Genomic DNA, 15,343 nt, shown 5'->3' with positions numbered 1-15,343 from the left:
GTTTGAAACCTACCCTACTGGCCCTGAAAGAGTTCCCCGGCTTGCGCTAAAGCATAGGATCTAGGGCGGGCAGGCAATTCTCCTTTATAATGTTGACTCTCATCAAACATCAGCAATTGCTGCCTTGAGAATCAGTTTATTGTCCTTGTCACATTTTGCAAATAAACAATTAACTCTCCTACTAAGCAACGGGCGGGTAGCTCCCGATGCTACCTAATCTCCAAGCAGATGTTTGACTCCGGCTGTTTCTGGCGGGTTTTACTCGCTTTTAGTTTTAAATGGGGTTTTCTATTTTGTACCCTTTTTCTGCTTGGCCAGCGGGCATATGAAGAAAACGGTACAAACAAAATAAAACGTCTAAAACACTTTTAAAAACAGCCGTCTGGCCGTCTGGCCGTAGCAGAAGTGCTGCTTGGAAAATAGGTAATATAACGTTACACATGTACCACTGTGCGCCTCTATAGCGCAAGTCGTGGAACTTTTACGGGGTTGGTTTTTGTACAGATTGGAAAGGTCAGCTGGAAAGATTAGACTGTCAGAAAAAGGCCTATTGTATCAATAGTATATATGACTTTGTATTAGTAAAAGATACATTAAGACGGCCCGTCGACAATGGTTACCAGGCAAACATTACCCTCGTCTGGCTTACGCAATCCTTGTTTGTATTTTGATGCCAATGATGATAAATTGTCTGAAATATCCACACTTAACTATGCCTGTGTTGACGTATGAGTAGCGCAGAATCGGAGGAGGCCACCAGGAACGTTGATACGACTCTGCAAGTTATGTGCAAGAAATAATGCAACTTATTTTGTTGGGACGTTTATTAATTTATTTCGGCATGACACGCGTGGCCCAAATCTTAAACATATGTTAATCATAGTTTTCCTTTAACATACCCTAGGTATCTAACTTGAAGCATGGTCATACAATAAACCTCATTGTCATTGACATCATATAACGTTATCATTCCTATAAATTGGTAACCTTATACAGAGAACGCGTTACTTTTCCATTGCAGCTTCAAAGTTTATTTGGCCAAGGTTTAAGTATTTCATGTGAATAAAAATGTCTTCTGATAAACAAAACACAGATGTGAGATGCTGAGGTTACCTCGGAAAGCTAGGAAATCGCTTTTTCTGCACTTCACCATTTGACCAATCGCAAGCACGTAACTGTACAAAGGCGCCACACAGCGGTTTTCGCTATAAACACATCCATGATTTGTGCGCATGTGCGACACGGTTCCCGCGAAAATCGTAGCAGCAAAAAAACAATCGCTGTCGCATTTTTGTTGAAAGTCAGGGACAGTGGCTGTGAACGTTAACGTTTCGTCGTCAGGATGAGTCTTTGGGTGGACAAGTACCGGCCGACTTCCCTGAATAAACTGAGCTACCACACAGAACAGGCGGCACAGCTGAAAAGACTGGTGAGTTAGGGGGGAGGGGGGCTTGTAAGTTGTGAAGAGACCGATGGTCAGTTGTGTATCATAGGCCCAATTTACACGAGGCACTTTGAACGACGTACGTCGTTTGTCCTAGGACAGTGACATAGGACAGTTGTCGTTTTACACACACCCCGGCGGCGCACCGCAGCGCGTCGTAACACACCACAGTGCGTCGCGTTGCCGTGAACTCTGGTGACCCGCCGTGACATATAACAACGCGCGTTTTCAAAATGGCGGGATCATAAAACAAGTTCTGTTGTTGTTGTTCATTTGACAGATGATGATTTTTGTTGTCTACTTGCGCATACGTGCAGCGCCGGGTACGGACATTCAACGGGCAGCCATCTTTGCTGCCGATTTTATTGTATGCCGATGCTATCATTGAAGCTCAAGGAAATGTCAACTGAACAATTTGGGTGCGAGAGCATACCAGGAACGCACACAGCGCCGAAAAAATGGGCTACCTACGACGCAGATCCGTTAACACGAGGTTGGGCGGCGCCGCAGACTCCCCGCGGAGCGTCGTAAGTCACCTCCGCAGGTGCCACACTGTGTTGCGCCACAGCGCGCCGCAGCGCGTCGTTTTCGCTTTTACACAGGAAAAAAAAGTGACGTAGGACGCGCTCTGCGCGTCGAACGACGTACGCCGTTTGATTTTTTGCCTCGTGTAAATCGGGCCATAGTCTATATCAGTCACTGTCAGGCTATGTTTGCCCTTCTTTCGTGTCACCTGAATTCATGACCGCGTCAGGAAATAACTTGGGACCTCATTATTCATAGTTTGGATGGCAAAGCAGTAGACTATTTATTTTAGGAAAATCACTTGGAAAACATGTCAAAGTCTCAAACCCGACTATGACTCACGGACACACATCTGTGAGAAGTTGGTCTGGTCCACTTACGACAAAACGCCTGAGGTGCGGCACTTGGGAAAATAGTGGCTCAATTTGCCAATTCAAATTCCTGCAAAACTTACCCTAAACCACAAGTTCTTACCACTTTGCGAAAATGAGAGAGAGGTCCAAGAGTGCGGTCCGTTCCTGTCAGTCTATAGGTGGTAGATCAAGGTATTGTTGTAAGATTGCCGTGATGTTCTGAGTGTGACCCGAAATTTGAGTAGATTTTACTCGGAATTATCCAAGTGGGTGCCGAAAGTTCCGACGGATGCAGAAGGTAGTTACTCGAAGTGCGATTTTGCTACAAATGCCGGCTGATGGCACGCACTTGGCATGCACTGTACACAGCACTAAAAGACCACGTGACCCCACCAACTTTTCACAGGGCCTATGAGGTAAGTTTGCCCGTGCAACTGTCAAAACCATGACCCCTGACCCTTCCTACCCCCTCAACCCTACAGGTGCAGAATGGTGACTTCCCCCACCTGTTGGTGTTTGGTCCGTCGGGCGCCGGTAAGAAGACGCGGATCACGTGTCTGCTGAGGGAGCTGTACGGGGCAGGGGTGGAGAAACTCAGGATCGAACACCACAACTTCACGGTATGGACAAACAAGAAAACATCACAACTTTTCCACACAGAATAGTCTGGCATAGTGATGCCCATTGCCATTGAAGCAAACACAGGCTAGTCTGTTTTAGACTGGTACTTTATCAACAACTTTTTAGACAAACTTAGGAATTCCCAAACACTGTCACCTTGTGTTTGTCGCCTCCTGAAGACTGTAGCCGAACAAATTGCGCCAATACTACAGGTCATATTCTCCCAGTCAATATCCACGGGAGATGTTCCTGAAGATTGGAGAACAGCTAACATCGCTCCAATCTTCAAAAAGGGGGACAGAACCTTGCCTGCAAACTATAGACCGGTGTCTCTGACATCGGTCTGTGGTAAAGTGCTCGAACACATCGTGCACAGCCACATGATGAAACATCTAGACGCTCATGGCATTCTGTCCCCAGCGCAACACGGCTTCAGGAAGGGTCTGTCCTGCGAGAGCCAGCTGGTGCTAACCCTCCAAGACTTGGCCAAAAACATGGACCAGAACAAACAGGTCGATGCCGCGGTGCTTGACTTTAGCAAGGCATTCGACACCGTGCCTCACGAACGTCTGCTGAGCAAGCTCGAGCACTATGGCATTTCTGGCCTACTTCAGTCTTGGCTCAGGGCCTTCCTTACGGAGAGAACCCAGAGTGTCGTCTTTGACGGTGGAACATCTAAAGCCGTTAAGGTCACCTCTGGAGTTCCGCAGGGTACTGTTTTAGGCCCTTTGCTCTTCCTGCTTTACATTAACGACCTACCCGATTCCGTAGACTCACATGTGCGGCTATTTGCTGACGATTGCTTGATTTATCGAACTATCAGCAAGCCTTCTGACGCTCAAGATCTACAGTCTGACCTCGATGCGTTAACAGAATGGCAAAATCGTTGGCTTATGTCGTTCAATCCCTCCAAATGCCACATCCTCCACATCACCCGTAAGAAGCACCCCATCTTAACACAGTACTCCCTCTGTGGAGAAGCCCTCACCGGTGTTAAGTCCCACCCCTATCTTGGAGTACAACTGTCCGACGATTTGCGGTGGGACACCCATATCAACCACGCCACTAGCAAAGCTGGTAAGGTCCTAGGTGTCATTCGGCGCAACTTGACCCATTGTCCATCCAGGGTCAAGGCCACTTGTTACAAAGCGCTGGTACGGCCCCACTTGGAATATAGTGCCACCGTCTGGGACCCGTACACCAACAAAGGGATACAGGCGGTGGAGGCCGTCCAGCGCAGGGCAGCCCGAGTGACCCTTAATGACTTCCGGCAGACTAGCAGCGTGACACAAATGCTCAATGACCTGCAGTGGCGTCCTCTCTCCGAAAGGAGGAGGAACGCCCGCCTCACCTTCTTTTACAAGCTAGTTAATAACAAGATTAATATAGACACACAGAACCTACTGATTCCGACCCAAGGGCGAACCCGAGGCAGCCATCAACATAAGTACAAACCAATTTTTGCACGAACAGACACATATAAGTATTCATATTTTCCTAGAACGATTCCTGAGTGGAATTCCCTGCCTGGCGCGGTAGTAAGTGCTCCCACAGTTGAGAACTTCCGCGCCAGGCAGGAGGGCTGCCCGCCCTAACCCGGGACCTCAGCTCCCCCCCCTACTTTGCCCCTCGCGGGGTTATATGGGGGTAACCCATGATGATGATGATGAAGTGACTGTGTGTTCTGAACTGAGCTGACTAATATAGTGATAATTGCTTTGAATTTGATTCTGCAGACCCCCTCCAAGAAAAAGATTGAGATCACCACAATCGCCAGTAACTACCACATAGAAGTGTGTCCAAGGTAAGCTTTGCTCATCTTGTAGTTATTCAAAGTTGAATTTTTACTGAGGAAAGGATTGAGTTGTTTACTTTTAATCACGCCTTGCTTTTCATCTGAGTTGTTTTCTGTCGCACCACATTGCAGTGATGCAGGTGTTCAGGACCGAGTTGTTGTCCAAGAACTCATCAAGATGGTGGCGCAGGCGCAGCAGCTGGACTCCTCAACACAGCGAGAGTTCAAAGGTCAGTCAACACCTTGACACTAGTAGTACAAAGGTCAGCTACACAGAGGAAGTTGAAAATAGGTCAAAACTTTTCCCTCCCTAACAGTAGCCATTTTTACCTCCATGTCTGGAGGTTTTATTTTAGATGTGTCTGTCTGTCTGTTAGCCTGCGTAGACACAATCTCTTGCTGGCAGGGATTAATGACCCCCTCCTGAGGCCGGTTGCTAGGAGCGGAATTTACTCAGGTTATATGTTGTCAGTCTGTAGTCATTTCAATATTCATTAGCTGGTTTCTACATGTCATGGACAATGACAGAAATTCAGGTCAAAGATCCCAGCATAGAGCTTGCTTACATTTCCTTTCTTCAATTTTCATCTTTAGGTATGTCAGTTGACTTGTAAGACTCTTAAAGAATAAGAGCCAGTTAGAAAATGCATCAGACAGAATCAGCTACAAACTCAGTCATAAGTAAAACAAGAAACTCACAAGAAGTGAGTTTCCCACCCCACCCCTCCCCAAATTCCCAGGGTTCTGAGACCTTTGATGATTTATTGTGTTGTTTCCAGTGGTCCTCCTGACGGAGGTGGACAGGCTGACGAAGGATGCCCAGCATGCCTTGCGGCGCACCATGGAGAAGTATGTGACGACCTGCCGCCTCATCCTCTGCTGCGAGTCCACCAGCAAGGTCATCCCCGCCATCAGGAGCAGGTGTCTCGGGGTTCGAGTTCCGGCACCGTCAAACCAACAGGTATTGGTTCAAGGCTTTTAGCCAGGCATGCGTCAAGGCATCATTTGGACACTCTTTTCTTGAAATAACAAATTGGACGCCCTTACACTGGGGAGCAGATCCTTTGGCAAGCATGAAATTCTGATTGACCAGGGATGCCACTAGGTCATCTGTGGTCACAGTCTTCTACTGTGACCTCTCTGGCAGTAATTTTGCCTTGTAGGATACCTTAGAATGCACCATTTTAACTTTTTTCTAGGTGAAGGTGTATTGAAGTGTTCCTTATGTGTCTGTTCAGATCTGCAGTATCCTCCAGACAGTGTGTAAGAAGGAGGGACTGACGCTGCCCCCGGAACTGGCCAATAGAATCGCTGACAAGTCCGGCCGGAATCTCCGCAGGGCCATCCTGATGCTGGAGGCCTGCAAAGTGCAGCAGTGGGTGACATTTATTTGTTCTATTTACAAAGAAAAACAGAGGGTAACATTCGTATTTTTACTTGGCAAAAGAAATCAAAGTCGTTGGTAGGTGTAGGTACAGCAAATTCAGGTACAGGTACGGTTCAGGGTCGTCCAGAGGATCAGGTCCCTATCCAGATCTAAACCTGGACTTTATTGTCTATGAAAACTTGTGAATGGGCGATGCTCAATAGGCTGTCTCCAGGGCCCATCCCCAGACAAAGGGAGGGTCGTAGAGGCAGCCATGGCTGAAAGTGTACATGTGTAAGTGGATTGGGTATTGATGAAATATGTTTTTCAGGTACCCATTCCGGCCCGACCAGCAGGTAGTTGAGGCAGACTGGGAAGTGTTCCTGAGAGAGACGGCTAACGCCATCGTCAGCCAGCAGAGTCCCCGGAGGTAAGCTTTCGCTGCACCCACACCTGTTTGTAAGGGATTATCTTCATCATTTCCGATGGTGACGTAGAGCCATCAGTCTCATGTATGAGGGAACTTCTGGCATAATCCTCAAGCGTCAAATTGCTGCATGTAAAAGAACCCAATACACTTATCCAGAGTAGAGCGGTTGCCCGTGTGATGAAGTAAAGACGGCAGCCCTGTGTATTAGGGAGCTTCAGGCGTCAGCCTCAAGTGCCAAACCTCTGCACGTAAAGGAACAAATTTGTCAAGAAGAGTAGAAGTGACCAGGTCACCTGATGTGCTTGGCTTAGACTAGCGAACCATCGCAAAGATACACTGCACTTCTAGTATCCCGCTTTGTCTTCAGTTTGAGGTTTGACTGCTTTAGTCTTACCATTAAATTCTGTGCTTGTCTTAGATCTCATTAAGTCCCTACCTGTCCCTACCCTGTCGGCAGGTATGAACTCATGAGGGGAAGTAGGAACAATGACCCCAGCTGACCTTATCTGACCTGTATCTTGATACATGTATTTCTGCAGATTGCTGGAGGTGAGAGGTCGTCTGTACGAGCTGCTGACCCACTGCATCCCTCCTGATGTCATCATAAGGGTGAGTCATTCAGGATAGTCTCGCAGTGTCACAGATGATGGCTCAGTTTGTATCCAAGCTAGGTTGTTTCTGTTGTCTTGTAGCCAGCAGTTCAAATTTACACCTTTATGCTTATTTTACATACCAAGAAAATTTGCTACATGCGCATCTTTTACCAATTCTGTTTTATTTCGCAGTATTGAAATCAGGGTCTATTATGTGGTTTAATCAACACATGTAACCATGTTTCATATTTAGGGCCTGCTGACAGAGTTGATTGACAGCTGTGATGGACAGCTGAAGGCGGAGGTGACGCAGTGGGCGGCTTACTATGAACATCGGCTCCAGCTGGGCTCCAAGTCTATCTACCACCTGGAGGCCTTCGTTGCCAAGTTCATGTCTATCTATAAGAAGTTCTTGGATGAAGGAATGGCGGCCATGATGTTATAATCTCAAGGTCATGGCAGCCAAACTACTGTACATTGTGTCAAGGTCATGGTGTCGAAAAAGTCTACTTTTGCATTTTACATAATTCATTCTTTACTTGTCCACAAAAAATCACTAATAATAAGGCCCCATTCCACTAGATTGCAATTGCAAAGGGATCACTGAGCAACCAAAGTTGGAATTATGTATAATATCCATTTAGCAACCTGTCAGATATTTGATTGCTCAATAGATGCAGCCTGTAGTGGAAAGGTGGTCACCTTGTTAGATAGACTTAATGTTGAACTTGAGCTGCTTGCAGTACAGTGTAGAAACTTGATTGTATAACCACTGTAGGACAGTTGTTTGAATCTGTATATTTAAAGTTTTGGAATTGATTAAAAGACTAACACACAAACTGTAGCATACAAATATACTTGATCAAACAAATATAGGCAGAAGAATCATTGTAGAAAAAGTTTATTTACATCAGATGAACAATGGCAAGACTCCAAGAGTGTATAAAAGGAACCTTCTTCCTTGTACTAGGTATCCAGGAAACCTTGATTAAAGTCAAAACAGTTAGATCTATTGCAAGAGTGAGTTTTCTTACTATCAAATCTTACATCAACATACGACCCTTTAAAAATGTAATACTGTAGTCATGATCATGTTCTTGTAAAGATTGGCAGCAAGAAGCACTGTTTCTTTATCTTCTAACTCAACACTAGTTCAACATCAGGTGTCAAATGTTTTGTCCATTCTCACAAAATAACAGCTAGTCTGGAGTCCAGCCTTGTGCTTTTAGTTGCTCCTCCAAGGTATGCTTCGCAGACCAACTGATCGAAAGCACAACAAGTCTGGACTCCAGGCTAAACAAGCGCATAGAACATTCTACAAAATCTTTACATGTCTGCCATGTGTATGCGGATCTACAGTAAGTTATATACAATCTGTCCCATATTAATTTCTGTAAACTTTACCTCTATTTTTTAACTTTATTTCTACCTACATGTAGTAATGCTAGAAACATTTTGCACTCAGTTCAGCTCACAGCCAGTTGGACAGGTTTTGCTGCGACAGTTTTGTTCAGAACTGATGTTTGTCCCACATGCCGGGCCCTGTACCTGTCCATGTGGAACAAACTATGGCTTGCTGTCCCAAAGTCGTCACTGCTGTCCTCTTCAAGGTCGGAAAGGCTATCCTCCCCAAGGTCATACCGGCTGGGTTCCCCAAGGTCATACTGGCTTGCCTCTCTAAGGTCACTATGCCTGGCTTTACTAAAGTTATCACTGGTGTCTTCTTCAAGGTCAGAAAGGCTGGCCTCCCCAAGGTCATAATGGCTGGCTTTACTAAAGTCATCATTACTGTCCTCTCCAACTCCACGGTCACCAAAGGACACGGCGGACAGGTTGCAGGGTAGAACTTCCACAGACTCCTTGCGAAAGAATGACTTCTCAGATTTCAGGTCCTTCATGCATGAATGTCTCTCTGTTGTTGTGGGTGATTGTTCGGCTGTGTGAATCTTTGGGACCTTCTTGACTATTGCTTGAGTTGAACGTTGCACGACTTGTGAGGAAGATTCTGGTTTCTCTTCGAGTGAAGGAACCATTTTGTGCGAGTTGTCCTGAAATCCCGCGTCTCCAGCGGCCCCTAGATTTAAAGGCAGATACAAGGGAAAGATTCAGTGCAAGAATGCAAGATTCTTCTACCAGTAGTATCTCCAACTGTTACAGTAGTGATCTTGAGCTCTGTCGTCAGAGCCTTGCATAATGATTAGTACCAGTAGAATCACCAATTATGCCAGACCACAATCTCTAACCAAACATATACTAGTATGTTTTTTTGTCCTTCTACAGCACTAACCACACATCCCCCCTTCATTACAGCAGCTGCTCCCTACAGTCCCCCCATACAAGCCCTCCCTCCACCGAACAGCACACATCTGCCTGCCTGTGCATGTACAGCTCCTCAGGTCAGGTCCCTCTCCACACCTCAGCCCCGCTCGTAACACCCCCTATTGTACCCCCCTGTATCACATCCCCCCCTCCACATACCTCCCTGTAGCACGGCCAGGTTGAGCTGCCTGTGTGTGCCCTGCAGTGGCAGCTGTACAGCTCCACAGCTCTGCCCAGGTCCCTCTCTACACCCCAACCCCCCTCGTGACACCCCCCTGTACAACATCTGACCCCCCCTTAACCACACACCCCCTCCATCGTACCTCCCTGCAGCACAGCCAGGTTGTGAGCTGCCTGTGTGTGGCCTGCAGCAGCAGCAGACATGTACAGCTCCACAGCTCTGCTCAGGTCCCTCTCTCCTCCCCAACCTCGCTCGTAACACCCCCCCTGTACCACCCCCCTGTACCACACCCCCTGTAACACACCCCCTCCATCGTACCTCCCTGCAGCACAGCCAGGTTGTGAGCTGCCTGTGTGTGCCCTGCAGCGGCAGCAGACATGTACAGCTCGGGTTACATCCCTCTCCACACCCCAACCCCCCTGGTAACACCCCCCTGCACAACATCTGACCCCCCCCTTAACCACACACCCCCTCCATCGTACCTCTCTGCAGCACAGCGAGGTTGTGAGCTGCCTGTGTGTGGCCGGCAGCGGCAGCAGACATGTACAGCTCCACAGCTCTGGTTACATCCCTCTCTACACCCCAGCCTCGCTCGTAACAAACCCCCAGATGGTACTGAGAACTCATGTGCTGGAGGGAAGAAAGGTTTTGGTACAATTGACCTTGAAATGTTCACAGCTGTTTCTTGCTTTGAAATTATGACACTAAACACATGTTTCACAATTTTACTATTGCACTATAGAATCTTATAACCTTCTTTCTGCATTTGCTACCATCCTAATGCAAAATTATGTCCCTGCAAAAATGATGGAATTTACAGTAGAAAGAAATCAAACAGCACTTTTAAGACAAAAGTTACCTATTTTACACTATAATTAATAGGTATGGCTTTGCTTATCTTTTAATGCTGAATTATTGAAAATACCCAGTACATCATGTACCAATGTTGAGTGAGTATTTCCTTAAAGATGAAATTCCTAAGAAAGAGGTTTTGTCAGAACATACCTTCTGCTGTGCTGCACTAGTGAAGTGTTGGCTGGCTGTGAACATGTCTCTGTGAGGCTCCATGGTCCAGTAAACACCCAGGAAGGACTGGGCCTGCATGCAACAGAACACACCCGGGTTAAACATGTAGAAGGTTGGGTCTATGAGATAACATAGAGGACTGCATTTTGGGGGCATTGCAATCAGTTTAGACTGGTACCTGATAACAGCATGACACCCCCAGGTAAAACTGGGCACACTAACCCCAGGTCAGAATAGTCAATACAGAGGCCAGGCAACAAGTAGACTGTAGAGGCCTGCAATACATTAAACCCATGGCCAGGTACAAGACTGGCTCTATTCTACAATGGTATGGAAAGGACTTTGACTTTTTCTTTACTACTCTACCACAACACACCCATGAAAGACCCGCCGCTCACCTGCATGACCCCCTGTGCAGCTGCCTGTTGCAGCAGACCAAGTGCCTTGTCCGTGTCCTGCTGCAGCCCCCCTCCCCCGTGCAGGTACAGGGTGGCCAGGTTGTACTGGGCTCTGCCGTGGCCCTGCTCGGCTGACTGTTGGTACAGCTCAGCCGCCTGAAACATCAACAACATCATCATCAAAGAGTCACTGACAAAAGGTAGTGGATACTACTAGTATCTGAAACATCTGACCGTTTCCCAAATCATATCCAGTTGCTTGAGTAACTGCTTTTGGCATATCTTATTACCTGGATGTCAAACCTTCATTGACGTACACATGTATCTTCATCAAAGAACTTTATTAGCATTTGGTAGACTTCATCGTGTCTAAAACATGATCACAATGTTAAGAGACATCATCAGAGTGTTAAAAAAGTTAAAACAAAATTCTTGAGTTTGGTAAAATTATACAATATTCAATACATTATTTGACAAACAATTGACAACAGTCGTTCCATCACAATATAAGCACAAACAGAACATTTGAATGAAGGTGGCATTTGGTAACTACTTCATCCACTCACACAGACACAACACATTGATTCATACTTACTACCCCATGGAAAAGTTTGCATGCATAATATATGTGTAAAGGCTGGGTCTGGTTTATGTTCAACCTTAAGCAGATTCTGTCTCACCTTTTTGATGTCTCTGTCCACCCCACGGCCCTGTTCGTAGCAAACACCCAGATTATACTGGGCCTTTGCACTGCCTGCAGCACTGGCGATCCTGTGGGGGTATACATATGGAGCATCAGCATTTACAATTACACACATGATCATTGACAGTTACACTAACAATCATCAATATCCACATTGATAATCATTAATATTCGTCCTGGCAATCCTATTAAAAGGAGACATGTAACATCAACATTCACACTTAGGAGCCAGAATCATCTAGCCTGGGTACCATCCGATTTCTACCGAGTGCAAGGAGCCCCGGTATATACCTATAGAAATCAGATGGTACTCAGGCTAAGAATCATCAACTTTTATTTACACAAAGTGTGTTGTAATCCAACAGGGAAGTACAGTATATCAGTACTGAAAAGTCATGTATAATGTCCAATGGTTCGCTTCTCAATGTCACACCAGTTAGTTACCTGAACATGTCCACAGCATGTCTGATGTCGCCCTCCCTTGCCAGCTGAAGCCCTATGGCGTGCTGTATCGCTGCCGAACACGACTTGGTCGCCGTCTCAAACTCAGCCAGGGCCTGCTGCAGGAGAGCATTGTGGTGCAGTCTGTGCTCTGACAGGGGCTGGGGAGAAACAGGTTAGAATTTAACTCCTGCTTTCTTCACATGATGTGTAGTGCTGTATTAGTGCTGCACTGATGCTGAACTTGTATCATTATCGGCATTGATACCACCTATGATTATTTCACTACCAATGCTGCATTACTAGTACTTCATTGGTCGAAGGCTTGAATTGGTTGGCAGCTAAAAAGTGGTATCTTTGACAGCCTTTACACTGCTGATTATAGTAACTGTCAAATTACCATGGCTGACAGCACCAATGCTGCACTACAGCAGCATCAAAATCCTGAGCATTAGGGCAGCTTTACACATAACTTTTCTAAGGGTAATCAATATTTACAACTGAATAAGACACAAAGCTGTCTTCCAAACATTTCAAGCAATATCTTGCTAATACCTCATCAACATACATCATGCTTAGTTACCAGGTTTAGTTACATCCTTTTCTACAAGGCCATGGGGTGTCCACCTATACACCCAAAGGTGGTGTGAGGTGACCTTTATGCAAAGCGGCAAGACTGAGCACTGGTCAACATTTATTTATGGGATGTAAAAAGTAACTCACCGCTGCTGCAGCTACAGAACGATGTCTGGTCTGCTCCTCTGCCTGTTCATTGTCGCTGCTGGGTAGCTCAGAGAGGTGGGAGGGGGGCAGGGATCTCCTATCATTACCGGGCAGCACAGCGTGGTGGGAGGGGGGCAGGGAGAAGGCAAGTTTGTAGAGGGTGTGCACCAGGCGCCGCCCCTCCCCGTCTCCACTCACATCCCAGGACAGATGTCGGCAGAGCTGGAACCCCAGTAAAATGGCGGAACCCTGTAGGAGGGGATACATATTCACAAGGTTATCCCAAGGTCATTTCTTCTATGTAAAGTTAGCACAGAAAACCTGGGACAAAACAACACAACTGGAAGACATCACTCTATGCTTAGAATTATACGGTAGCTAGCGCTTATTCATTGAAATTGTCAATAATATCAATATGCTCAAAAAAGCCACCTTTTAAAGAGAACAGTAAGCTTGCAGTCATTTCTTTATCATACTATTCATAGAAACTAGAATTTCATCTTTGGATAAAAAATCTTCAGAGTATTGACATTGCATCAAGAAGAACTAGACTTACCCAACCAATAACATCAAACAAACTATTGATGTCCTTTGTGTCAAAGTTGGACCAGAAGTCTTGTTTGACTTTTTCCTTCTTGCCATGATGGTTATGGCCAGCTCCATCAGAATGTAGTCTGTGGAAAAAAGAACCACGTGCCGGACATCAGTAACGTTACTTACATAAAATACCATAAGTGCAGCATTAGTGGTGCACGTTTGGAACCAACTAGCATATTTGGAAACTAGCACATCTAGTACTAACAAATATGTTTTCCTGTTCTTTTCTGTTGTACATCTATATCACCTGAGAGAGTAACACAGACCTCAGTCAAAGCATAGTGGACAAGACTTACTTCCTAACATTGGGAAGTGCCCCAAAGAAGATGTAAGGATTATTCTCTGTTTTGTGACATTTAATACACTTTTCTATTTCTTTCATCTGCTTGGACATAAGTTTTCCTGACCTGACGACGAACGGCCGAGTCCCCACAGTTGTCACCCGCGGTGACCTCTGCGCTGAACTCCCATCATGCTCTCCTTCCTCCAGCCACAGCCCCGGCGACAGCGTCCTGTTGCCATGGTTACCCGCTGCTGAGCTGATCTGCGGCCGCAGTACTGAAACATGGGGGATATCACAGTAAAAATCTGAGCAGCACTGAATAAGCCTGGTCACTGTTTCCACTGCACATGTACAGGTCAAAGGTGAATCCCCCTGAGAGCCTAAACAAAATATGTCTGGACATTGTTTTGGAAACGACCGACAGAGACCATAAATATTATCTGCAAACACGAAATTTCCTGCCTCCACCCCTGATAGGGAAGACATAGGCCATCCCAACACTATCATGTCACTTGGCTGATTCAATTCAGATTTACTATGTTTATCTACTTCGAACTTTGGCTCTAAGCAAGTTTAATAAATTTTGATGTTTATACTTTATGTTATACATGTGAATGATTTGATGTAATGTTACCGTTGCATTATGTGAATTTTCAAATGTATATTTGATGGCACCCGAAAGAGGCCTTGCTGCCTGGGATGTTCTCTGTATTGCTTTGTTGCAAAAAACAAAATAAATTTTAACAAAAACATAATGGCAGGAGTAATGGTTCTGAATTTGTGCAGGAGCTCCAACTGTTAACTGTGTCACGCAATGTCTGACATGATAAGTGTAAATATGGGATAGTTCGGTGGGATTAGGTCTGGGCAGGTACAAACATGATAAAGCATGAGGCACTACACGCACGGCTGAACGGCGAAGGGCGTTGGGGAGGGGGGCGTCTGGAAAATGATTTGCTTTTCAATAAAAGGTTACGCTTCCAGACACATTTTAAACATTAGATGTCAATAAATATCATTCATAGATCAGCTAGTGACTGTTGACATTGGAAACAGACGTGTAGTTGTCCTGAAAATTTTCAAAAATCGCAACGCCCATGAAGAAAAAAGCCGGCGCCGCGGTGACCTAAATAAATAGTGTCTTCTTCTTCTTCTCGCCAAATGTGTTAATTTAAAGGCATGTCAACACGTTACAACAAAGCAAGAATGGTTCTTACCTCGAGGGAGACCTTGTAGGATCCTCCACATGACGCAGAAACATCAGAAAACCGCCTGTCTTAAGTAATAACCTTACTGAAAGTTGACGAACACAACGGCGTCACAGCGCGTGCTACGCCATCGCCATCCATGTGGGGGATTTCCCGATGATGCAACATGACGTCATGCGACCGGAAGGTCAGCAGCAGATAGATAATTTGCATGTGTAATGTAATCCCACGCATGTCGGCCTTCTTGCCGTGTGTAACTTGTGCTGTCAAGGGCCAAGTGTAGATGTGCCTATGTTGGTCTATGTCGAGTGTAATCTATGATTTAGGTAAATAAACT

General features: G+C 45.9%; 3 protein-coding genes across 3 annotated transcripts; 1 reads left to right on the top strand and 2 right to left on the bottom strand.

The window, feature by feature from the left end:
* Positions 1 to 1,228: 1,228 nt before the first annotated feature.
* On the top strand, positions 1,229 to 7,699 carry LOC118419930 (replication factor C subunit 3-like). Its single transcript, XM_035826599.1, has 9 exons — positions 1,229 to 1,429; positions 2,805 to 2,942; positions 4,680 to 4,747; positions 4,871 to 4,968; positions 5,518 to 5,699; positions 5,977 to 6,113; positions 6,436 to 6,534; positions 7,074 to 7,143; positions 7,381 to 7,699. The coding sequence occupies exons 1-9, from the start codon at positions 1,343 to 1,345 to the stop codon at positions 7,570 to 7,572; spliced, it is 1,071 nt and encodes a 356-aa protein (XP_035682492.1). The 5' UTR covers positions 1,229 to 1,342; the 3' UTR covers positions 7,573 to 7,699.
* Positions 7,700 to 10,083: 2,384 nt separating this feature from the next.
* Positions 10,084 to 11,225, bottom strand: LOC118419346 (DAP3-binding cell death enhancer 1-like). Its single transcript, XM_035825708.1, has 3 exons — positions 11,052 to 11,225; positions 10,633 to 10,725; positions 10,084 to 10,257 (listed from the first exon to the last, which is right to left on the bottom strand). Exons 1-3 carry the CDS (start codon positions 11,223 to 11,225, stop codon positions 10,084 to 10,086), a joined length of 441 nt encoding a protein of 146 aa, XP_035681601.1.
* Positions 11,226 to 11,411: 186 nt separating this feature from the next.
* LOC118419345 (DAP3-binding cell death enhancer 1-like) lies at positions 11,412 to 15,164 on the bottom strand. The gene is made up of 7 exons (XM_035825707.1): positions 15,016 to 15,164; positions 13,923 to 14,073; positions 13,475 to 13,592; positions 12,919 to 13,167; positions 12,199 to 12,356; positions 11,690 to 11,822; positions 11,412 to 11,420 (listed from the first exon to the last, which is right to left on the bottom strand). The coding sequence occupies exons 1-7, from the start codon at positions 15,044 to 15,046 to the stop codon at positions 11,412 to 11,414; spliced, it is 849 nt and encodes a 282-aa protein (XP_035681600.1). The 5' UTR covers positions 15,047 to 15,164.
* Positions 15,165 to 15,343: the final 179 nt, after the last annotated feature.

Source organism: Branchiostoma floridae, chromosome 7 (assembly GCF_000003815.2).
Source record: "Branchiostoma floridae strain S238N-H82 chromosome 7, Bfl_VNyyK, whole genome shotgun sequence".
In the NCBI taxonomy this organism is placed as follows: domain Eukaryota; kingdom Metazoa; phylum Chordata; class Leptocardii; order Amphioxiformes; family Branchiostomatidae; genus Branchiostoma; species Branchiostoma floridae.
The sequence above is the reverse complement of the archived record's forward strand: the minus strand, read 5'-3'. Positions and strand labels throughout refer to the sequence as shown.

Excerpts from the sequence above, each read along its gene's own strand:
- LOC118419930 (XM_035826599.1), top strand. The coding sequence starts at position 1,343 with ATGAGTCTTTGGGTGGACAAGTACCGGCCGACTTCCCTGAATAAACTG. Across the intron at positions 5,700-5,976 it reads CGGCACCGTCAAACCAACAG|ATCTGCAGTATCCTCCAGAC; the intron begins GTATTGGTTCAA and ends GTGTCTGTTCAG. Across the intron at positions 7,144-7,380 it reads CTCCTGATGTCATCATAAGG|GGCCTGCTGACAGAGTTGAT; the intron begins GTGAGTCATTCA and ends TTTCATATTTAG.
- LOC118419346 (XM_035825708.1), bottom strand. The coding sequence starts at position 11,225 with ATGTTGTTGATGTTTCAGGCGGCTGAGCTGTACCAACAGTCAGCCGAG. Across the intron at positions 10,726-11,051 it reads CTGCACAGGGGGTCATGCAG|GCCCAGTCCTTCCTGGGTGT; the intron begins GTGAGCGGCGGG and ends TGTTGCATGCAG. Across the intron at positions 10,258-10,632 it reads CTAGTGCAGCACAGCAGAAG|CACATGAGTTCTCAGTACCA; the intron begins GTATGTTCTGAC and ends TCTTCCCTCCAG.
- LOC118419345 (XM_035825707.1), bottom strand. The coding sequence starts at position 15,046 with ATGTGGAGGATCCTACAAGGTCTCCCTCGAG. Across the intron at positions 14,074-15,015 it reads CCTACAAGGTCTCCCTCGAG|TACTGCGGCCGCAGATCAGC; the intron begins GTAAGAACCATT and ends CCCATGTTTCAG. Across the intron at positions 11,823-12,198 it reads CATGCTGTGGACATGTTCAG|GATCGCCAGTGCTGCAGGCA; the intron begins GTAACTAACTGG and ends ATACCCCCACAG.